We start from the raw sequence: 22,924 nt of genomic DNA, 5'->3' as shown, positions 1-22,924 counted from the left end.
CCCTCCCATCCCCTTTGCAATCCTGCACCGCCAGGGCGGGCTCCGTTCCCTCACCCATATGGCGTCTCCATGAGTAATGAAAGCTGCTAATTGCCACCAGATGCCCCAGGATCTGCTGCTTGCTGCTGCCTGGGGCTGGGAAGGGAAAGATAGGAACCAGAGCCGGCCCCAAAGTTTGGGCTGGGCTGGATGTGGGGTGGTGGAGAGAAGAGCAAGCAACCAGAGCATGAGGACATGGCTGCTGTTCTGAGCAATGAGCGCCGTGACCCAGAGAGCAGCGTGCAGTGTCAGGGAGCTGCGTGCCCCCATCCTGCAGCAGTGCCCTGGAAACCCCAGCTGCAGTCCCTGCGCCGAGGCTGCGGTCCCCAGTGTTGCACAACTGGAGTTGGCCCCAGCCCAGCACTGCCTCGCTCTCAGCATGCAGCCTGCAGCCCAGCCCCAAACCAGTCAGCACTGGGATAAGCTGGGCCATGCAGTCAGTGCTCAGTGGGACGACCAGGGGATGAGAGACCCGCGCCCCGGGGGTCTGCATCCTGCCCCTGCACTGTGCAGCTCCCCACGGATGCAGCACACGGACGGTCCTCCCCTCGGGCCCCACAAGAATGGGCCCCACCTCTGCTCCTCCTCAGACTGTGCCCCTGTCCCTGCCCCGGGCACCAGCAGCCTCCAAAGTTTGCTCGCAGATTAATTACCGTGTCATTCAGCACCCTCAGCTCCTGCTCTCATTTGCACAGCAGTGCGTCAGGGTGGGCTGAACCGCACTCAGGATCCAGGGCACAGCAGGCAGGGCTGGGACAGACGCGTCCCCAGCGAGCGCCATCCCTCCGTCCGTAGGTGGCACACGAAGCACCGCGTGGCGGCCCCGCGGCTCCACAGAGAGTGAACTTTTATTTCCAACAACGACAGCACCTGCCCCGTGGGGTGGGGACGGCGGGGACGGCTGGGAGGGGGCGGCCACGGGGCGAGGGCGCCCGGCCGCGGTTCCACTACCCAGCGTGGGGGGCGTGGGGTGCCCGGGGCCGCCGCGCGCGTGCACACGGTGCACTGCGTGAAGAAACATCCCGGTAGAAAACAACGGAGATGCCAGGGCCTCGGCGGCCGGTCCTGCCCGGGGGGGGCCGGGAGGGTGCGCAAGTGAGCGGTGGGTGAGTGTGGGGTGCGCGGTCCCCCCGCGGGGATGGCTCCGACGGCTGGGATCCCCCCGGGCGCAGAGGAGGACGGAGTAACACAGCGTCCGAGCTGGTCCTGCGCGGGGCTCACACCTCCGTCTGGAAGTCCCCATCGGCCGCATCCAGACCAGCGCAGGGGCCCTCCCAGTCCGCACAGCGCAGCTCCAGGCGGTCCCGGTGAGCGCTGGGCAGCGAGCCCAGAGTCATCGCCTTGAATGTGCTCCAGGGCTTGGGCGGCGCGGCCGGCGGCTGCGGGTCCTCGGGGCCAGCGGTGTCCTGCGGGGTGAGCGGGGCTGCGGTGTGTGGCACTGCACAGCTCCAGCCCTATAGGGGGCACAGCCACCCGTGTGCCCCTGCATCCCTGTTCACACACAGCCCGCACTTACAGCGGCCACGCTCTTCTCCCCACCACCTGATGAGACGCTCCATCGCTTTTCTCGCTGCAGAAAGAGGCAGCACTCAGCCCCACAGCCCCCCCACAGCCCAGGATCCCACATCCCCCCTGTGTGTCCAGCTCTCCTGGAGCCCAGAACTCACCTTGATGGTGCCGGCAGCTGGCGCCCGGTACCGGTCCAGCGTGTGGAACTTCTGGTTGAGCTCATGATAGAGCTCAGAGTGACGCTTCCGAGTGTGCATCACCTTCTGCAGGGGACAGAAGAGCACTCAGCACACGCACCCACACCCATGGGCGCACAGCTGCCACGTGGGGACACCCAGGGACAGACCGGCTGTGAGCGATGCCCCGTCCCACCAAACCAAAATGTTCCCACCCATTGCTGGAGATCTGACAGGCAGTCAGCATTCTGCAGTGCCAGGTGTGATGTTTTTACAGCCTGGCTCTGCCCCATCTGCCCCACGTGGCACAGCTGAGGGTCCCTGCCCCACCACAGCCCGCTGCCACTGCTCACCTCGAAATCCAGGTCGGAGTACCGCAACCTCTTCCTCTGGGGTGGGGGGATGCACAGAGCAGTGGGGAGGAGAGGGACAAGAACAAGGAAAGGTCTTTGCAGGCCAAGGCAGAGCCTCGGGCGTCACACAGCCATCCCCAGCACAGCAGGTGCCAGGCAGGGAGCACGGGAACAGGGCAGCTCTGCAGCCCTTGGCACACACATATATGCTCATGCACGCTCACCACCCTTCTCCCCACTGCTTCCCTCCCCACGCACACCCAGCCCTGCGCCCCTCCTCACTTCCCGCTCACCTCCAGGGACCCCACTTTCATGGCAGAGCCAGGCACGGTGCGCGGCATGGTGCGGCTGCGCTCCGACAGCTCCGACGCCAGGATCTGCCGCACCGTGGGGTGCTGCTTGAACTGCAGCCCGTAGGGGTGCTTCACCGTCCCGTAGGGCTGGCTCAGGTTCACGTTGACGTGCTCCACCGAGACAAAGCCGGGGTAGGAATCCCCCTCTCCTGCCCCGGTGGGACGGGGGGTCCCTTCCTCAGTGCTGGGCCCCTCCTCGCGCTGGAAGGGCTGCAGGCTGCGGCGTGGCAGCACCATGTAATCGCTCTCCCTTGGCGGCTCTGGCGCCCGCAGCCAGCCATACTCCAGGGGCCGCAGGCTGCTCTCGGTGCACAGGTAGACAGGACCCTGTGCCTCCAGCTGCGCCGGCGGCTCGCCCAGCTCCAAACCCGCCACCACATTGGGTGTCATCTTGGGCACCTGCACCAGGATGCTGGCAGTGGGGATGTTGCCCGGCAGGCTGGAGAAGCCCAAATTGCCCTCGGAGCTGGTGTTGAGCTTGGGGTCTTCGTCGCCATCCAGCGAAATGCGCGACAAAGTGCCAGTGATGGTGGCAGGGTTGCAGGTGTTCACCTCCTTGAAGAGCACTGCAGGCAGACAGGGGGTTGGAGGGGGTTCTCTGGGTGGGTGGGGAACAAGGAGCAAGCCCCCACATGCCGGCATCACATCAGCATCATGCCCTCTCCATGGCATGGAGCGGCGATGTCCCCAACCCCCGCGCACAGCACAGGGAGCCCTCACCTGTCTGACATGCCAGGTCAACGTCCTTTTCAAAATCTGTCTATAAAAACACAGAAAGAGGGGGAAAGGGAAAGAGAAAGAGAGAAGAGAGAGAGAGGTGGGGAAGTGAATGCATCTTGGGGACCTGCGGGGCACACGGGGGTCCCTGCCTGCTCCGCGCTGGCGCTGCCGCGCTCACCAGGATCTGCACCTGCCCATTCTTGCAGGAGTCGGGCGAGTTTTCATTCTCCTCGCTCCTGCACACCCCTATCTGACACTTCACCACGTCCTGGACCTGCGGGGACACAGCCGGTGATGGGGGTCCCCCGCAGGCAGTGGGGTGCCCCCGCGCCCCTGGCCCACCTCTCGGCGCAGGAAGCCATGCACAGTGATGATGACGAAGCCCTGGACGGAGTTGAAGACGGCGAAGAGGACCTGGAAGAGGATGGAGCGCCGGTCGGTCATGGCGAGCACGGCCGACATCCAGGTCAGCGCCAGCAGGGGAAGGACCACGCAGGAGCTCCACAGCGATGCCCTGGGGCAGGGAGAGAGGGCAGGGGGTGAGCCCACCGGTGGGGTGCACTGACACAGCCCCGAGACCCCGACTGCTCCCCGACTGCTGCACCCACACGTGCAGCATCCGAGCACTCCCCCGGGTCCCCTTTTTCTTGGTCATGGTCCCCAGTCCGGTGCTCACCCACGTGTGGGTGAGGGTCATGGGAGCTCCTTGTCCCCCCATCAGTCCCAGGGCGCTGGGGGCCGCGGAGTGGCCCTCACCCTCCCGTAGAACAAAGGGAGGTATTTGGCACTGCCTTTTGGGGATGCGTCCCCTGCAATAGGGACGTCAGGTGGATGGGGGTCCCACCAGCACCCGGGGTCTCAGCGCCAGGAAAGGGCTCCCATGCTGCCCTCCCCCAATCCCCACACTCCAAGCGGGAGGAGAAGAGCCCCCATGCCCCGACCCTGGTGATGAGGTGATGGCAGAAGCCATGCCATGCGGGGGGGATGGCTGCAGGGGGCACGCGACCCCGCGCCCGGGGCCGCCCCGAGCACACAGCCTTGTCTCACACCCCATCCCCGACCCCACGGGGGTGCCCAGCATCCACCCCAAGTACCGACCCCCCCTCCTCCCACCCCGGTACAGGCTGTGCTCGGGGTGGGGACGCAGCGGGCGCGTGGCGGGCACTAACATGGCGCTGCTGGCGGTGGCGGAGGTCATGGCCGCGCTGGACACCACGCCGCACTTGGTGCATTTCAGCAGCAGGCTGCCGCAGGGGGGGGGGCTTCGAGCTACGTGCCCACCACCCCCCCGGCACCCCGCGGCCAGGAGCGGGCCACGCAGGGGGGGGCAGGAGGGGACAACAAGGCAGGGGGGCAGCGGGAGGGACAGATGGATGGACAGACGGATGGATGGACGTGGGCAGAAAGCAAATGGAGGGAGAAAAAGAAAGAGAGAGAGGGTTAGTTGGGGCAGCAGAGCTGTTAATGATTTGCAGCGGTGGCCAAGCGGCAGCAAGGGGGGTCCACAGCCCCTCTCCCTGGGGTGACAGCCCCCTCCCCATGCGCTGCCCCCAAAGCCCCCTGCAAAAGGGCTGCTCCAGCCTCAGTCCCACCTCCCACCGGTGTGACAAATTCTGCTCCATGCTCACCCCGTGCCCATGAGCCCCCGCAGCCCCCAGCCCCACAGCAGGGCAGGGGGCTCCGCGCCGGCCCCGCACAGTCCCGCCAGGCGCAGGGCACTTACCCAGCTCGCTGCTTTTTGGACTTATCTGAAATGCCGTCGCGGGACATGAGCTTGTTGAAGACAATGATGCCCACCAGCATGTTCACCTTGGGGGGAGCGGAGCCAGGGTTAGGGCACCACGGCCCCCACGACACACAGCAAGGGTCTGGGGTCCACGGGGGTCCGTCCTACCAGCACAATGACGGCTGCGGGTCCCACGAAGGCGTAGAGCAGACCGCCCTCCAGTGAGAGCCAGCAGCTGCGGGGACCGGGGGGGTCAGGGGTGTGGGGAGGGGATGCCCCCCACCCGCTCCCCATCCCCATCACCAGCCTGGTGTGCCCCCCTTCCCCACGTACTAGTTTGCTGTCCCATAGCCTTTGGTCCGTGTGAAGCCAACGGAGACGGCGACCACGAGTGCTGGCAAACCTGGAGAAGGGAGGGAGGTGCTGTGCCCCTGGCCACCCCTCCATGACAGCCCCAATGGATGGGGACAGGGAACACAATCCAAGTGGGGCCACGCTGCTCTCCGCCTTGCCTCCATTCCTTACGAGGGCTCCAACAACCCCGCGGGGAATGGGAAAGTCGCATGGTGCCCCATCCTCCATCCCGCCAGCCCTTACCCCATCCCAAGCACAGGAAGCGCTTCCTGACCAGGCGTGTCCGGATGCGGCCGATCACCGCCAGGTAGGACTGCCAGGCCTCCGTCAGCACCCAGCAGAAGGATGAGAGGAAGAAGAAGTGGAGGAAGGCGGCCGTCATGGTGCAAACGCCCTGCGGGGACACGGGGAATTTCAGGGGATGCGGCACGGCGGAGGTTAACATCCTGTGCCCGCGGTGAGGGTTGCGCCAAAGCCGTCACACAAAGCGTTTAATCTCGAGATTGAGTTAATCCAAATCCAATCTGGGAGCTGGGGGTGGGACGCAGCGTGTGGGGGGTGTGGTGAGGTGCCCACCTTGCTGAGCATCTGGGTCTGCCCCACGAGGATGAGGACGTTGGAGGCCAGGATGGAGACGCAGAAGTTGAGCAGAATGATGGAGCGCTCTGACTTGATGAACCTGGGGGCAGAGAGGCGTGGGGTTGGGGGGTTGGACTGTCCCCTCCCCGTCACCTTCCCGTCCCATGTCTCCAAACTGCTGCATGAGCTGCCCCGACTCAGGGATGGTGCCCACCCTCACCCCAACCATAACCCTATCCTGACATTCACCTTTCCCTGCATGGCATCACATCGAGCTGATCCCATTGCTCATGCTGTGCCCTCTTCCCACCCCACTCCCCACCTCTGTCATGCCTTGGGTGCCCCCCAGTCCCCCACCCGACTGGATGCTCACCTCCAGAACGCAGCGTAGATCACCAGCAGCGTCAGCAGGGCCATGCAGGACACAGCACAGCCGATCATCAGCGGCACCGACGGGCTGCCCGAGGGGTCCATGGCCTGAAGGGGAAAGGAGGGAGAGGCTCAGCCCAGCCTCCCCTTGGCATCTCCCTGCTGGACCCCTCTGCTCCCACTGGGGACCCCCTGAGCATGTGGGCGGTGGCAATGGTGTGGCCAAGGCACCTTCCTGGGGACCCGTGCCCATCTCCATGTCAACGGGGGATGTGGGCAGAATAGCAATAGGGCAGGGGCCTTATGCCACAAGGGTTGAGACCCATCCCCTAAACAGAGCCCACGCCACCTGAGCGCATCCCTGGGACTCCAGGATACCAAACAGTGGGAAACCCCCCCCCCCTCCGGCTCTGACATCCCCCATTGCACCCCCCCTCAGTGCCACGGCCGCAACACCTCCTCACCCCCACCCCAGGACCCCCGTTCAGCCGTGCCCTGCAACATTCCCACCCCCACCTGCTGTCCCCATCCCCACCCGCCGTCCCTTACCAGGTCTTTGGGCAGCTGTGCGACGATGGCGAAGGTGGCGAGCCGGCGGCACTGGCATTTGGTGTGCGCCGGGAGGGTCTCCAGGGTTTGGCAGCTCTCTGTGTCCCAGTTTCCCAAGCCAGCATCGCTGATTAATGGGACAAGCACAAGAGGGAGAGAGCAATTTGATCAAAGCACCGCACAGCCCCTCACAGCTCTGGATTAACCCTTTGCTCGCCCCCGCAGGGTGAGTGCCTGGGGTGCGAGGCATGGCACAAAGCGCTGATCCCCCCCTGGAGCCTCAGTCTGCAATCGACCCAACCAGGCTGGGGGGCGACAGCCAGACAGAGGGGTCCAGGCCTGGAGGGATGGGTGTAAGCAGTCCTGGGGCTCCCCAGCACCCAGCACAGGAATGCCCTCTGCAAACTCAAATTCAGGGGGGCAAATGCTCCCCCTCTGCAACTGTGGGGCCAATGCCCTGCAAGAGGCAGTGCTGGGATGGGGAGCCCATGGGGATGCTGTGCCACTTGCATAGGGCAGAGGGGACTGAGCTGTGGGTCTGTGGCACAGCTGGGAACATGCGTCCCCATGCTGGACTGAGACACACTGCGCTCATCACAGCCACAGCCATCACCACAGCACATCTCCTGCCAGCATCAGTGGGGCTGTCCTGGCACCAGGGATGCCAAGGTGCAGGGCGCCCAGGGGTGCTGTGTCCAACCCCACGATGCAGCCCCCCCCCCCCACCGTGCCCTACTTTTCCTCTCTCCTGCCACAGCAGCAAGCACTGCGCTAACAAATTGCATCTGGCAGGCTGTAGGCAGCTGTCTCCAGCGTCATGCTGAAGCAAATCGATACCCGCACCGGCAAAATTATCCCCCAGCCGGAGGGGCTCAGCGTGGGATGGCACTGGCCCCACTCCCCACAGTGCCTCTGGGGCCATGGGAACAGCACCTCCCCCCACCACCCCATCCCCGTGCCCCACTCACGTCCTCGAGTAGTCCCAGGTGACGCACTGCGGGTGGGATGTGCCCTGCGGATGGACAGACGGACGGGTTGGACCCAACCCCACGGGGTGCCCATCCCCACATGGGGCAGGAGTGGGGCCGAGGGGACACTCACATTGATGATGTGGGAGAGCTCCACCAGCACAAGGGGCTCAGAGGGCCTGGTGGGTGGGCGCACTGTCACCATCAGCACTTTGGAGGTGACGGCCAGCGGGGTCCTGTGGGGAGCAGGCAGCTGCGGTGGGGACACAGGGACATGGGGACAGGGGGACGTGAAGACAGGGGGACACAGGGACAGCCCCACTCACCTGGGGGGCGGCAGGATGAGTCCCAGCGTGCGGTACAGCACGGCCCCGATGACAAAGTGGGACGACTCATCCAGCTCTGCAGAGGGGACGGAGAGCGGTGCTGCGGTGCAGGGAGGCGCAGAGCCATTGCCCAGCACACGCGTGTGCACACATTGCAGACATGCACCCAGCAGGCACACACAGCCGCTGGGACACGCAGGAGGGAGCACACGGCCCCGCAGCACAGGCACACGCTGCTCTCCAGCAGATGAGCAGGCATCATGAGCAGGCATCATGAGCAGGCATCATGAGCAGGCATCATGAGCAGGCATCATGCCACCTGCACACGCGTGCACACTTGCAGCTGTGCGCTCAGTCATGCACTCACATACGTGCACACTCATGCTGACACAGACCCCTGGACGTGCATGCTCAGCCACGTGCACACATGGACACACTACAAAGGGTCAGGTGCACACTCACATGTCCTCACACGTCTGCTCACACAGCCAGAGAGGCGTGTTCTCACGTGTGCGCCCTCACACGTATGTGCACAAAGAGGCAAGAGCGTGCTCACACCCATGCTTGCTCAGACATGCACATACACCAGTGCAGACTCCAGGATGCCTACGCTCATCCACTCGCACACACGTGTGCACACTCACTCCCCTGCCCACCCCCGTACCGGCAGAGGCGAGGCTCAGCACCTCCCTGGGGATGAAGAGTTTGTCCTCAGAGCTGCGTGCCCAGTCCTTCATGCCCCGACGGCCCTTCATGGGGAAGTTGATGTCGCTGGACACGGCAGAGACGGGCTCACGCTGGATGCTGATCACTGCGAGCACAGCAGGTGTCATCCCCAGGACCCCCCACCCCAGGACCCCCACCCATCCCACCCCACTGCCCATCGCTCACCCAGGTTGTCGGTGACAATGAGCGAGCTTTGGAACGCCTTCAGTGCATCCCCCACCAGGTGGATGAAGTCCTCCACCACCTTCATCAGGTGCACAGAGCCGGGAGAGACCTGTGGGCAGCAGGCAGCTTGGCGTACATCCCCCCCATGGGACACCGTAGGGGCACCTCGTGGGGACAAACGGCCACGCTGCTCACCTGCTGTGCGTCCTCCCACTTGTCCCTGTTCTCTGCATCAACCATGTAGCTCACCACCTGGAAGAAGCGCTGCAGGGACGGGGCTCAGTGGCACCGGGGGTGGGCAACCACCACCCCCACCAGCACCCAGCAGTGCCCCCATCCTGCTACCTGCACATCCTCAGAGGACGGGATGTAGGTGGCTCTCTTGAAGGTGTCGGTGACGTTGCGCAGGATCTCGACGGAGAAGAGCAGGTCCCCGCTGTAGTAGGTCTTGCGGGCCATCAGCTCCAGCAGGCTGCGCACCACCTGCGACATGCCCTCACCCGCCAGCACTCGCTGCCCCTTGGCCAGGTGCTCCCGCAGCTGGATCAGGATGAGGGCAGGGGACAGCGGTGTCACCCAGTGGCCAGCAGGTGCCCTCATCCCTTGCCATGCCCAGAACTAATCAGACTAATTAGGGAAGCAGCAGGAAAAGGGGGCCAGAGGGTCTTTCCATCGCAAGAGTCACTTTGTGACTGCCTTCCCCACCCTGCCTCAGTTTCCCCACATGGTTACCCACAGGGCGATGAAATAACCGCCCTCTGGAGCAGGAAGCGTGCTAGGGGGACACCCACCCTGCATGGGGACAGCAAGGGACGGGGACTGCGGACCCACGGGGACAGGGGACGGAGCGTGCACCTACTGAGAGATGCAAGTATCGATACTCGTGGGAGATGCAGCGGGCGAAGCTGGGCACACCCCAGTATGCAACCCCGTGGGGGTTCAGCAGGCACCGGCGGCTGGCGGACCCTGCAGGGGAAACAAGGGCTGGGGGCTCAATGGCAGCACCCCCAGGGCTGGGGGGAAGCTCGCCCCATGCCCCTCACCTGTGGCATTGGGAGGACACTTGTTGTAGATGACGTCCCCCGCTGCGGTTTTCTTCCAGGTCATCAGCATGACGTACTCGTCCTTGCACATCTCGTGGTAGGCTGTGGGGCGGGAAGGGGGTCAGACACAGCCCCGGCCCCTGGGTGGGCGCTGGGGGCTGCCCCGTACCTGGGCACTTCTTCTCATTGCAGGTCTTCACCTCCTCGCCCGTGCCCTCGCAGGGGTAGCCCTGCACACCGGTGCCCTCGCACATGCGGAAGCGGCGCTGCCAACCCGTGTCGCACGTCTTGGAGCAGAGGCTCCAGTGGTTCCAGGGGCCCCACTTGCTGTCGGCTGTGGGGACAGGGACACCGTGGGGGCCCCGGGCTGCTGAGCGCGACAAGCGACACCCAGTGCCATGTGGGGATGGGGACGGGGCAGGGCTGTGCTCCCACTGCGCTGCTGACTGCAGAGTCAGTAACTTAAATCTCTCCAACAAGGGGCGGGACAGGGCACAGCCGTTAGCCCCGTGTCCCCATTCCTGATCCCCAGGACCCTGCGGGGCAGTGGGACGGGGTCAGATCTCAGTCCCACCATTGCGCTGCGTGCACCAGGACCTGCAGCCATCAGGTACCGATGGGTACTCAGCACGGTGCAAGGAGCAGCAGGGATGAGCAGCACAGAGATCTCCTCCAGCTGGAGGGAGCAACCAGCGCGAGCTGGGCGGCTGCTGCACCCCAGCACTGTGCTTTTGTCCTGCTCCCCATGCACCCCCCTCCGCAACGGTGACCCCGCAAGCATGCCAGCAGCTTCGCAACACCGACAGCGACACCACAGCAGCATTAAGGCAGAATCATGCCGCATCCCTCCCGGCCCCCCCCCCCAGCACACAGAGCCTTACTGGGACACATGGGGTTGGAGCACTCGCGGGCATCGGCGTGGGCTCCCCGGCACTCCGCCCAGCCGTGGGCTGAGACGCTGCACTTGCGCGTGCGCTGCTGGGTGCCGTTGGCGCAGGTGACGGAGCAGCGGCTCCAGGCGCCCCACTCCAACCACTGCCCTTCCACTGTGGGGACAAAGTGAGAGAAATGGGTCAATGCCCGCGCAGCGCCAGCCCCAGCCCCAGCTGCCCACCGCCCGCACTGCGCTCTGCGTGCAACGGGTCCAACCTAACGACGCGCCGCTTCACGTGGCCAAGCTGAGCTGGCAGCACCGAGCTGTGCCCTCACCAGGGTCTCTTCACCAGGACCGACCCCGACCCCACAGCACTGCTGCTACGGCACAGCAATGCCGCAGCACCGCTCTGCACCATGAACTCCAACAGATTCCAGCACTCCGGGTGACAAAAGCCACAACGCGCAGTGGGGACGCAGCCCTGCGTGGTGAGGATGTTGGGTGCACGCAGTGCACCTCGCGCTCCTCCTGCATCACTGCACTTCTCACAGGGTGTCCCTGCAGCCCACAGCTCTGACACAGCATCTGGGCAAACACACGCAGCCAGAGCCCTCCGCTGCCTCCAGCACCTCCCCAGTGCCCCACGATGTTCCCGTGCCACCCCAAGTGCAGCACACTCTGGGGATGGCTCCTCATGCCCATGGTGGGGGCTCCGGGCCCTGCAGCACGGCTGGCTCTCCATGGGGACCACTGCGTGGGATGCACCCCTGTGTCCTCCCCACGCTGTCCCATGTCCCCGTGGCTGCAATGCCTGAACCTTGCATCACTGCAGCCCCTGTGCCGGGAGCACAGCCCTCACTCTCAGCTCTTTTCCTGGCTGTCCCAGGGCTGGGGACACGGAGCAGGGGGAGAGGGGAGTGGTACTGACCCAGGCAGGTCGCGATACTGCAGGGCTTGGCCTGCAGCTCGGGGCCCTCGCAGGCTTTCCCTCCGTGCTGCGGGGCCACGCACCGCCGCGTCCTGGTCCTGGCCCCTCGCCCGCAGGTCACCGAGCACAGGCTCCACGGGGACCAGTCCTCCCAGGCACCGTGAACTGCAACACAGCACAAGGCCGTCACGGCGCACCTGGATCCCTGGGCTGCAGCCTCCCTGCTTCCCCTCTTCCTGGCACTGAGGGGTCCTGGACATTGCAGACCCCTTGTGCCTGGGGGCACCGCTGGCCATGATCCCATGGCACAGCTGTACCCTCCCCACCTTTGTGCCCTACCAGCTCCAAGCAGGCAGCAGTGATGCCATGTGGCTCCCTGCCCAGCTCCAGCTTCCCTGCTGGGCTCCCAGTGGTGTGTGCACGCTGTGCCTGCTCACCCTGGCACCAAACCATGTGCACAGCCTCTGTGTGTGTGCACATTACACGAGCTCAGCTCATCTGGAAGCAGCCAGGGACCACGCAGTTCCCCAGGCATCCTAAAGGATGCTCTGTCAGCTGAGATGTCCCCGTCAGCTCCCACACCCAGGGGAGCACCCACATGTCATGGAGTGCAGAGCCTGCCTGCTGCAGACACACTGCTCCCTGCAGCCCCACACAAGATGCACAGCCCCCTCAGTGCACAGGGCACAACAGGCATCCATCCTGCTGCTCCTGCCCGTGATCCTGCTATGAGCACCAGGCAGCTTGGCCACCTCCTGCCACGCACAGATTGGGATCAGCTACCGGTGGCTTCCCGACCCCAGCCCCACGCCATGGGGCGCACACACTGCACTGTTCCCCAGGCACAGCGCTCCCCAGGTTCGATGCCCCAGGGAAGGTGAGATGATGGGGAAACGAGCTGCACAAAGCCGCATCCTCACTCCCCCCATTTTCCACAAACGCACGGCGCTGCCATCCCCATCCCTGCACGTCCCCCCGCTCCCCAGTGCCCCATACCTGGGCAGGTGGCCGTGTTGTTGCAGGTGCGTGTCTCCCTCAGCAGCCCACTGCACAGCGTCCCGTATGGAGAGGAGACACAGGAGCGCGTCCGCACCTGGGAGCCCTGCCCACACGTCAGTGAGCAGACGCTCCACTGCGACCACTCCTCCGCCGCGGGGTCCCCTGGGGGGAGACAGGGTGTGAGAGATGGGGACAGCGTGGGGAGAGTCGTGCGGACCCTTTGGGGATGGGGTTGGAGTTGGGGATGGGGTTGGAGACGGGCAGCATCCACAGGCACAGCGAGCACGAGCACACCGAGGTTGCAAGCAGGGTGAAGGAGCCCCCGCTATGGCACTGCTGCTCCCAAGCCTGGAAAAAGGGTCAAGGCACAAGATCTGACACCTCTCAGAGTCCCTGCGCAGATCTGACCCTGTGTGGAGTCCCAGCCCTGCACGACCTCTGGGTGCCCTGGGAGACCTGCGGCATGCAGCACCGCCCGCCCTCCCCGCACAGCCACACTGCTGACATTTGCAAGCACCCAGCTCTGATGAAGCTTGATGATCTACCTGAAGCTATTGGACAGACCAGAAGAAAAGGCCATCAGTTTAAATTAAAAAGGAATACATGGAAAAAGGCTTTGAAGGGGACAAAATTTGTCCCGCAGGCAGGCTCTGCTCCTTCTGAGCTGCCTGCATCATGGGGCGATGGGGCCATCTCTCCCATGGGGTCATATTTAGGGCCAGCAGTGGGGCTGGGTGCCCCCCACAGTGGGTGTTCCCATGCCCCAGGCTGCACCCAGCAGTTCCATGGGATAGGAGCCGGCTGTGGGAGATCTGCATGCCGGGCACACGGAGCAGTGCTGGGGCCCATCCATCTCCCAGCTCGCCTCCAGGCCCATCAATCAGGAGGTGCTGGGGAGGGGGAGCACAGCACTCCAATTACCCAGATGAATTTGCCAAATAAATACATTTGAACGAAACAATTAATAGATTTTTCTTTTCTTTTCTTTTCTTTTTTTTTTTTTTTTTTTTTGCTTTACAACCCTCGGAGGAAGGCGCAGAGGAAAAATGTATAAATGGTACAAATGAAGTCTGTCCATGGGCTGGAAGCAAAGGAAGTCACTCTGTCTGCATCACCCATCACCCCGCGCAGAGCCACCCATCCCTCACCCTCCTGTACCTGTCTGGGCCATGTACACCCCTGGCTCATCCGCCGACCGGGGCCACTGCGTCTTCACCTTCTGGTTCTCCTCAACAGCATTGCCTGGAAGAGAGAAGGGCTGCAGTGAGAGCAGGAGGGGGGCGGGCACGGGGGTGGGACATTGTGGGGACGGCAAATATGGGGATGGGCACAGGGACATGGGGACAGAGCGGGGATGGGATGTTATGGGGATGCTGTGAAGTGGGACGAGGACACCCAGCCCCATGCTGAGCACTGTGGGGCTTCACGGTGTGTGAGGGTCACAGATGGCTGAGCACAACCACAGCCTCAAAATGCACCACACCTCTGCCAGCCCCTGCATTTTGGTTGCGTGGGCTGTAATTGATCCATGCACTCCAGGGTACCGATGTCCCCAGTGCACCCCTGGGCACCCGAACGGCAGCGAGCGGCGGCGCTCTCCCTTCCCCACCGAACAGATTGCTGCAGTGAGGTGGCACAAATTTATGGCTCAGCTCACCAAAAATAACAAGAGATCCATCAAGAGCATTTGGCGTGAAATTAACTGGCACACAGAGGGCTCAGCAGAGAGGCACGGGGGCAGCCTTACCCCATCTCCCCATCCAGATCCTCCTGGGACCCCTCTGTGTCCCCACATCCAGCACACCGATGTGATCCCAGCGGTGGGAGCGACGCGGTGCCATCGGGATGGAGGTGGCACCAATGTCCCCAGGCATCAGGATGCAGGTGGCACACACAGCCCGAAGCCCCACGGCACCCCATTGCCGGGCCAGCTGGGATGGTGTGACCACCTCAGCACAGCGACGTCCCCACGGGACGGACAGGAGGTGACACGGGGATGTGGAGCACCCAGCCGTGCTCCTCGTGCCATGCACACAGGTGATCTATGGCTGCAGGCACGGAGCACCTCCTGTGCTGTCACTTTGCAGTGCCAGAAGATAGACTCAAATTTACCGACTCTCCTTCATGACCCTGCCTGGCTCTGCCCTGTGCTGGGACGCAGCCCTGCTCTGTGTGCACCACTCTGCAGCACATGGGGACACGGGGGACCACCAGGTGCTGCTCAGCCATAGGGCCACCCGGCCCTGAGAACAGCACAGTGCAAGTACAGACATCCCCGCGAGAGCCCGGGGAAGCCATAAATCCAGAGGATATATGAGGGCGCTTTGCGCAGCTGTGTTCGACAGAGACACCAAATTCAATTTTCTTTGGAGAGCACTAAATCCCCAGTCCTCACTGCAGGGCTCTGCCCGCAGCCATGCCCAGACCCTGCTGCACCCGTAGCACCTGACCCAGGGTTCCCCATAACGCTGCTGCTGCGAGGAGGGGGTCCTTCAGTTTGACCCCCCAACGGTGGCCATGTCCCTGAAAGCTGGGAGCCCACAGCCTCCTCCCAGCATCACTGCCGTGGCGGGGGCTGCTGTGAGGCAGTGGTTTCGGTGGAATGGGCACCACGGCCCCATGAGCTGCACAGTTGGAGGGCTGAGAGCCCAATGGCAGAAATATGGGCAGCACAGCTGTGACACAAGCAGTCACTTCATGATGCCCCGAGACTCCACCTGCCTGGTGGGGCAGTTCTGCCTTTGTGGACTCGTGCACCCACACGATGTTGCGCTCCGGGGGCTGCATCCCTTTGGGTACGTGGTGCACAGGGACGGCACTGGGGATGGGAACTCCATGGCACCGCCACAGCTGGGAACAGGGCTGCATCCCTTTGGCTCCCACAGTGTAAAAGGGGACAGTGCTGGGGACGGGGACCCCGTGGCACCGCTGTGGCTGGGAACGGGGAGGCCCCGGGAGCTGCTGGGCCGATGCCAGCCCCGAACGGCTGCGGCTCTCGGCGGAGGAGAGCCGGTGAGATCAGTGCTGGGCACCCGCCAAGCTCTGCTCACAGGCGCCATTCAGCCCCAGCCCCGCTGCCGCCCTGAAAGGAGCCCATTCTCCCCCCGGGGGGCTCGGGGGAGGCCAGGTGGGAGCAACCCCTCGCTGCCATGAAGGATGCTCTGTGCTCCGGGCGCAGTGACGCACGTGAGCGCCCGGTGTGCGTGGGGATGCAGTGCAACGGGGATGCAGTGCAACGGGGATGCAGTGCAATGGGATGGCACCTGGACCCGGCGCTCAGCTCTTAATCCTCCCATGCAGAGCTGCATTTGAAGTGGGGAGGGAAGGGGGGGAGAACAAAAAAATCAGATCAAGGAGCTCCCATCGGGATGAGGCGATTTATAGCCACGCAGCTGAAACAGACCGGGGATTTATTTGGGGGATCTGCCCGTAATGACATTTAGCTCCTGAAATAAATGCTAAAGCCCAATGAAATTATATATATACACACAGCCCATCGCCACCACCTAATCTGCTGGGAGCAGCGGTGCCCTGGATAAAGAGCGAGCAGCTAAGCTCCTCATTGCAGCGCCTGGGGCTGGCACAGGGGAACAACATCTGGCCAGATGTGCTCCCAAAGCACCAGGGACGGCGCCACGTGCAAAGGGCGCGTTGGGATGGGAGGCTCCCCAGCAGCCCAGCCCCGTTGCTCAGGGCAGGGGGGGCACGACTGCTTTGCTTGCAATTTGTTGCCGCAATTCCATCCTGAGCAAATGGCTTTGCTGTGCCTGGTTAACAGCCCGGCCGTGCCATCCTGCCTGGAATAACAAGAGCACGGGCTGCAGCAGTCAAGGGTAATTTGCCGTGGGAAAGGGTCATTTTACCTGCAAATTGTTTTCCACGTCTGCACCAATGCAGAGTGACAGCGCTCCTGCTCCGGGCTCGCGGTCAGGCGAGCAGAAGCGCGGCCGCGCAGGAGGAGAGCAAGGCCCTGGGGCTGCACAGGCTGTGCTCAAAGAGCCGTGGCAAAGTGCAGGGGCTGGGCTGGTCAGAGCGAGCTGCAGCTCTGGGAGCTCAGCATGTTGCTCAGAGAGAAGCACCCAGAGCTGGGAGTGGGCACGGGAGGGATTTACCCCTCGTGTGGGTTCTCAGCTCCGTGCGCTGCACACGCTGGGCACCCTCCTGTCTCAGGAAGCATACACAGCAGGATTTATCCTTTGCGTGGTGTTTCTGCTCAGTGCAGAGCCCATTTTGCATCCCCCCCCACCTTGAGAAGTTGCATGAGCAAGACCCATCCTTCGCATATTTCCTTGCTCCACAACCAGATGTGGATTTGCACCTCCATTCCCGAGGTGCGTGCGTGGTCAGGATCCATCCATTCACATTCTCCCTGCTCAGAGCACAGCGCCCAATGAGGGACAGGAGTGTGCATGAACAAGATCCACCCTTTGCACCGTTCCCGCTCTGTCTCCAGCCCCAAACCCCATCCCACCACCCCCCATCACTCCCCACTCACCGTGGGGGACCTCGGGCAGCTCGAACTCATTGCCACTGGCAGAATGCAGCTCAGGTTGGGGGCAGCACTGGGGGGTGGCAGCGGGCGGCGGGGCAGGCGTGCGGGTGGTGGGGAGCCGTGTGCCGTTGTGCCGCGGTGCCGGGGGGCTCTCTGCTTGGCAGCTGCAACCTGCGTGGGTGAGGCCGCAGCGCCGGGCGCCGGGGGCTTGCAGGCACTCCTCCAGCCAGCGGCACAGCACGCTGCATGTGAACTGGCTGGAGTTGTTGTTGTTGATGAGCAGCACCTCCACGAAGCGGAACTCCAGCGCTTGCGGGGCCAGCAGACGCGGGGCAGCCTCGGGTTCCGCCGCCAGGCACAGCTGCACAAAGTTCTTGTCAAAGTGCAGGAAGGTGAAGGGCCCCGCGGCCTCGCACAGCTCCAGTTCGGCTTCCTCGCCCTCCTCCTCCTCCTCCTCCTCCTCCTCGGGGTGTGGGGAGGGCGGGGGGCTGGCGGGCTCCGTGCGCGGCTCGCAGGTGTAGTTGGCCAAGTAGTGGTCGAGCGGCAGCACCATGGGCGAGAAGTGGGTGCACACCTGCTCCTCACGGTTGAAGCGGAGGTACAGAGAGTACTTGGTGGGGTCGGGGTTCTCCAGGGTCCAGGAGCAGCCGGAGGAGATGGTGGGGAAGAGGTCCTTGAGAGAGAAGGAGCCGTAGAGGACGCCGGAGGCCAGAGCGGAGCAGGCGCTGGGAGCCGGGTCAAAGCCCCGCGTGAGCCACAGGACAGACGATATCACAGCCAGTAAGAGGGGACCAGCAGCGGTCATCCTATGGCATTTGCCCTGTGGGAGAGATGGACGGATGGATAAGCAGACGAGACAAATGGGCAGGCAGATGGATGCTTACAGGGAGCTGCACCAGGAGTGCGGAGCTGGTGCAGGGGGGGTCAGGCACATCGGGTGCCCCCAGCCCCCAGGGGACAGCCCTCACCCAGTGCTGCCCCAACCCACTGTGCTGCGGTGACCTCCATGATGGCAGCTGTGTGCCAAAGCCACCAACGCTGCAGCCCCTGCTCGCTCAAGGGCAGGAGCTGTGCAGTGAACAGATGCTGCGGGTCACCGTGGGAAATGCCACCCCCTGCAACACAGCCCCCAGGCTCTGCACAGCACCCAGGACCCTGCTGCCATCCCATTTCCACACACATCCCTGAGATTGACAGCCTCTGCAGGGATCCTTCCTGCAGCCCCGACCAGCACTGCTCAGCAGGCACAGCACTCTGGACTCATCCTGCAGCCCCCCTGCACCCCACAGCTCACTGGAACACCCTGCTGTCACGGCATCCACACCTCCCACACCAAGACCCCAGCACGGGGCGAGCTATCATTCCAACACCTATTTCTTGGGTACCACACCAAGCATGCAGAGCATTGCTGTCAATAGCTATTCAAGAACTCATTAACAAAATAATGCACGCGGTGGCCTTTTTAAGCAGGACCAGAGGGCAGCTTTACAGCAGCCAAGGACACCGATCGCCCATCAGCACTGCTCTGTGGGGCATGGGGACAACTGGAGAGGGCTGGGAGGTGCCCCTTCACCCTCAGGCTCTTCCATGTTCCAAATCCTACCCTTACTGCTGGCAGCCGGGCTTCCCCTACGCAGGGCAGGAGCCGGAGCTGCGGCTGAGGCTGCGCTGAAGCGGTGCAGGGCACATTAGGGAGCTAAAAATAATCCAGCTCACATGCAACAGGCACAGGGGCTCAGTGCCGGCAGCACGTGCACGGGGAGGAAGGCACGGCAGGCGGCGGTTGGGCAGGATGGAGGTGTGACCCCCAGGTGTAAAATGGGGGGGACTGAATGGAAGCACTGCTTTGCTCCAGCCCCATTCAACGGGAGACCCCACAAGCAGCTGCGCCGTGCCCCTGCCAGAGCCCTGCAGGCATCACAGACACCGTCAGGATCACGGGGTCCCCTGGAGGATCTGACCATGTGCAGCTTTAGGGATGGCAAGGAGGAGGAGGAGGAGGAAGGGGAGGAGGAGGTCAGATGGGGACACGCTCCACTCTGCAGCGAGCTGAGCGCGGGGCTCCCGCAGCCTGGCAGGGACACAAGATGGTGCTTGCTTCCCTCACCCGGCAGCAGCGAGCAGGGAACGCTTCAGCCCCTCTGCCAGCACAGCCGGCACGGCTCCCTGCATCCCAACCACGCTGCCCTGCAGGAGCATCCCGCAGCCCAGCCCCACAGCAGAGCCAGGATGCTCCAAGCACCAGCGCACAGCCGCTGCCGAAGGCCTTGTTAAGCACCAGCCCCGCTCCCTGCAGCGAGTGCTGCTGCTGCTGCAGTGAAAATATTTCATTGGGCCTCACGCTGAGCCTGAGAAGATATTGAACAGCTGGGGCACCGAGTGACCCGCGGGGACACAGTGCTGCAGAGAGGCTCGGGGACATCGAGGCTGCCACCAGCCCCACCTGGCATCGCCGTGGGGACATCGCGCGGTGCAGCATCGCCGTCCCAGTGCTCCAAAACGGCCCCATCCCTCGTGCAGGGGGGAGCCCAGTACACACCTTGCCATGCTGGGAGCTGTGGGCTGCGGGGATCCCTGCTGCCCCCGGAGATCTGCTGCATCCCAGCGCCTCACGGGGCTGTGGGAGCTGCTGCTGGCACCGCTGGCACCGCTGGCACCGCTGGCACCGCTGGCACACTGCAGCCTGCTCCAGCCCCTCTCATCTCCCTTTGTTCCCCGCCCGGGCTGAGGGGAGGGCTGGGTTTTTAATTAAAGCTTTTAAAGAGCCATTACAGAGCCGGGAAACGACGGCATGGAAATGACAGCGCTGTGCCACAGGGGGAGGCGTGGCGGCTCCGCTGGGGAGTGGGCAGCGCTCCATCACCACTGGGATCCCACATCTCCCCATTGCTGCCGGCATCCTGCATCGCTCCAGGTTCCAGCATCAGGAGGAGGCGCTGCCCTGCACCGCAACACCCCAGCTGTGCTCACAGGCTGTTTTCCTGAAGATCTTTGCATTAATGGCGACTTCATGGGGGACTCCGCACAGCTCCATCTGCCCAGCCCCGGTTCTGGGAGCAGAGGTTTCTCTGTGCCAGGCAATGGTAGAAACAAAGACACCGCCTCAAAAGCGATAAGCGGGCGTCACTAAATCCTGCCAGCATTAATAATCTGAGAAACGATTAATAGCAAAGTAAAGGAGATTTGGGTTTTAAGCGACACGCTTTTCAACCGGGCAGTGTTCTGTTAATAGGCTGAATGAGACACGCGATCAGCGGGACTTCGGGAGGTGAGGGAGCAGGGCAGGGCACGGCGAGGGGCAGCGCTGCAGCACCGGGCAGCGGGTTGGAAAGCAACGGCAGGAGGAGTGGGACGCTGGGTGGTTCGGCACAGCGCGGCACGGCTCGGCGCAGGACGCACAGCCACGCGGCTGCGGGCACGGAGCGCCTCCATCCCATCGCAGCACATCGCAGCTGCCCAGCGGTGACCGCCGGCGAACAAAGCTCCCTAACGAGCTCTTCCCCACGAGGTGAGCCGCCCGCCTCCCACTCCTGGCGTCTTCGCTTCTGCTTCAAAGGCAGCGGGAGCCTCAGAGCCGCCCCTGCGCTCACCTCCCGCTGCCGTCCGCACCCAGCGCCGGCGCGGCCTCTCCATCCCTCCTTGAGGCTCTGAGCTCCGCCGGATGAAAGAGCGGAGCACCGAAAGCGCAGCCTTCCCCCCTTTCGGCCCCCCGGAACGCGGCACCCTGCGAAGCACGCACGTGCACACGTGTGCGCCCAGGCGTTGCGCGCCGGTGCCGCCGCGAGCACCGACCCGTGTGCGCTCGGCTCGGGGTTGGCTTTGCAGCGCATCCCCCCCTGCCCCCGCTGCCGCCCCTCTCCCTGCTCGCTCCCCGTTTCCTTCCCCCCCCGCAGCGCCGTGCCTCCCGGCTCGCTGCCACCGCCGTTCCTGAAGCACGCAGGCTGGCAGCGGCGCGGAGCCGTAATTAATGGGGCCGCTTTGCCAATCAGTGGCCGTGCCGCGCTACCACTGGCAAGCAGAGGCCTTTTATTTATTTTACTTAACTGCTGTTGGTAAAACTCCGCTCCAGAAGCAAGGCCGGGAGACGGCGCGGGGGGGATCTCCGCTGGGATTAAGGATTGCGCTCTGCCAGGGAATGGTGTGAGCACAGCCCACACCCCATCAGCAGTGAGGCCCCCCCAAGTCCAGCACTAGGCTGCTCCCTCTGCCATCCGAGTGCCACTGGGACGCTGCTCCCACTGCACAGACCTGTCCTGCCCCTCTCCCCTGCCCCCCCCAACACCGTGCCAAGGGGCAGGGGGTTCCAGGAGGTCACCAAACTGGGGTTCCAGACCTTCAGGCAGCGGCAGTAAGTGGATGCATGCGGGGTGGGGGTTCAGTAGTCCCTGGTTTTGTCTGGAGCTGGATGCGTTGGGAGCCTCCGAGGTGCTGCTCTCTGGGGAGGAGAAGAGCTTGGATCCACCCTGCTTTCGGCAGACATTGAGAATGAATAGATGGGCTGAGAGCAGAGGGACGCGGTGGCCCCTGCAAGCACAGAGGAAAGACGGAGCCTTGATGTTTGGCAACCGAGTCAGGTGGCTCCAGGCCAGCTTCGTCCCCATTAGAGGATGGCAGCGTGGTAGGAAGTGAATTTGCAGGGCCCTGGTCCAAATTCCCTTGGAGAAGCATCGAGGCGTCAAAGTAGGCAGGTCCCAAAAGGTCCGTGCGTCCGTCCGAGTGCGGGGCTGCCACATCCCCTCCTGTGGGGCACGGAAAGTACAGGGAACCTGTGGGGACGGGGCTGTCCTGCCCCATATCTGTCACTCAGCTGCGATGGGCACAGCCCAGGTGAAGGAAAACCCATTGATTCCTGTGGTTCCATATAGAAATAGCCTGGATGCAGGCAATGATGGCAGCACCCACAGGTCTGGGTCCATTTTCTCTCCAGCTCAGACTGAGGTTTGTAGCATCCCGGCTCCTGGCGAGCTCCTTAGATCAAAAGCAGTGTGTGGGAAGAAAAGGCCTCGAGGAGGAACTGCTGCCAGGCTCCAGCACAGAGGGGCTGACGCCGCCTCGCAGCCGCCTCCAGTGTCCGCGGTGCCAAACCCCACTGGGGAATGGGGCTCTGAGCAACCCGACGAGGGCGGCCAGGGGGCAGCCAAGCGAGAGCCACAGTGACAGTGACGACAGCTGTGGCCGCCCTGCTCCTCCCCACCTCCTCTGTGCTGGGACCACATGAGCACCAACGCTGGCTCCCACAGCCTGGCTCCAAACCGAGCCGCCGTGGGGCAGGGCTCAGCCCCCACTGCTCCCAGTGCCTCCCCAAAGCACCACTCAGCCCAGTCCCACGCCACATGCCCCATCTATCAGCATCAGCCACCCCAAAACCACAGCCAGATGCTCAGCACAGCGCAGCTTGGCCACCCCAGGGCCGCCTCCTTGGGGCCAAATCCCCACGTCAGCGGTGCCAGGCGGCATCCAGCACAGCAGCAGTGCCATGACCTAGAAAAGCAGAGGGCTGCTCACACACCGCGAGCCACAGCGCACACTGCCAGAATGGGGCTGCACAGATCCTCCTGGTGCTTCAACAAGTGACACAGGGACACATGTGGCATCGCTCCATCTGCACATCCCTGAGCACATAGGTCCTAAGGGAAGGGAAGGGAAGGGAAGGGAAGGGAAGGGAAGGGAAGGGAA

At 63.7% G+C, this 22,924-nt stretch overlaps 1 protein-coding gene across 1 annotated transcript in view; it reads right to left on the bottom strand.

Moving 5' to 3' along the window:
- Positions 1-1,149: 1,149 nt before the first annotated feature.
- ADGRB2 (adhesion G protein-coupled receptor B2) overlaps positions 1,150-22,924 on the bottom strand; it is a 68,465-nt gene continuing 46,690 nt past the window's right edge. The window contains 31 exon segments of the mRNA XM_042884999.1: positions 1,150-1,427; positions 1,556-1,609; positions 1,707-1,811; positions 2,078-2,113; positions 2,371-2,996; positions 3,151-3,190; positions 3,329-3,424; positions 3,493-3,664; positions 4,320-4,394; positions 4,841-4,959; positions 5,045-5,111; positions 5,210-5,279; positions 5,474-5,624; positions 5,807-5,909; positions 6,183-6,286; positions 6,728-6,854; positions 7,696-7,739; positions 7,829-7,931; positions 8,022-8,097; positions 8,686-8,832; positions 8,913-9,021; positions 9,108-9,176; positions 9,258-9,452; positions 9,772-9,878; positions 9,956-10,057; positions 10,125-10,289; positions 10,837-11,001; positions 11,758-11,922; positions 12,754-12,918; positions 13,915-13,998; positions 17,252-18,068. Coding sequence (XP_042740933.1) covers positions 1,257-1,427; positions 1,556-1,609; positions 1,707-1,811; positions 2,078-2,113; positions 2,371-2,996; positions 3,151-3,190; positions 3,329-3,424; positions 3,493-3,664; positions 4,320-4,394; positions 4,841-4,959; positions 5,045-5,111; positions 5,210-5,279; positions 5,474-5,624; positions 5,807-5,909; positions 6,183-6,286; positions 6,728-6,854; positions 7,696-7,739; positions 7,829-7,931; positions 8,022-8,097; positions 8,686-8,832; positions 8,913-9,021; positions 9,108-9,176; positions 9,258-9,452; positions 9,772-9,878; positions 9,956-10,057; positions 10,125-10,289; positions 10,837-11,001; positions 11,758-11,922; positions 12,754-12,918; positions 13,915-13,998; positions 17,252-18,053 — 4,614 coding nt within the window. The 5' untranslated portion in view covers positions 18,054-18,068 and the 3' untranslated portion in view covers positions 1,150-1,256.

This window comes from Lagopus leucura, unplaced genomic scaffold, assembly GCF_019238085.1.
Source record: "Lagopus leucura isolate 7727_CA_CO unplaced genomic scaffold, USGS_WTPT01 Super-Scaffold_100048, whole genome shotgun sequence".
NCBI lineage: Eukaryota > Metazoa > Chordata > Aves > Galliformes > Phasianidae > Lagopus > Lagopus leucura.
Note: the sequence above shows the minus strand (reverse complement) of the source record. Positions and strands in the feature narration are given on the sequence as shown.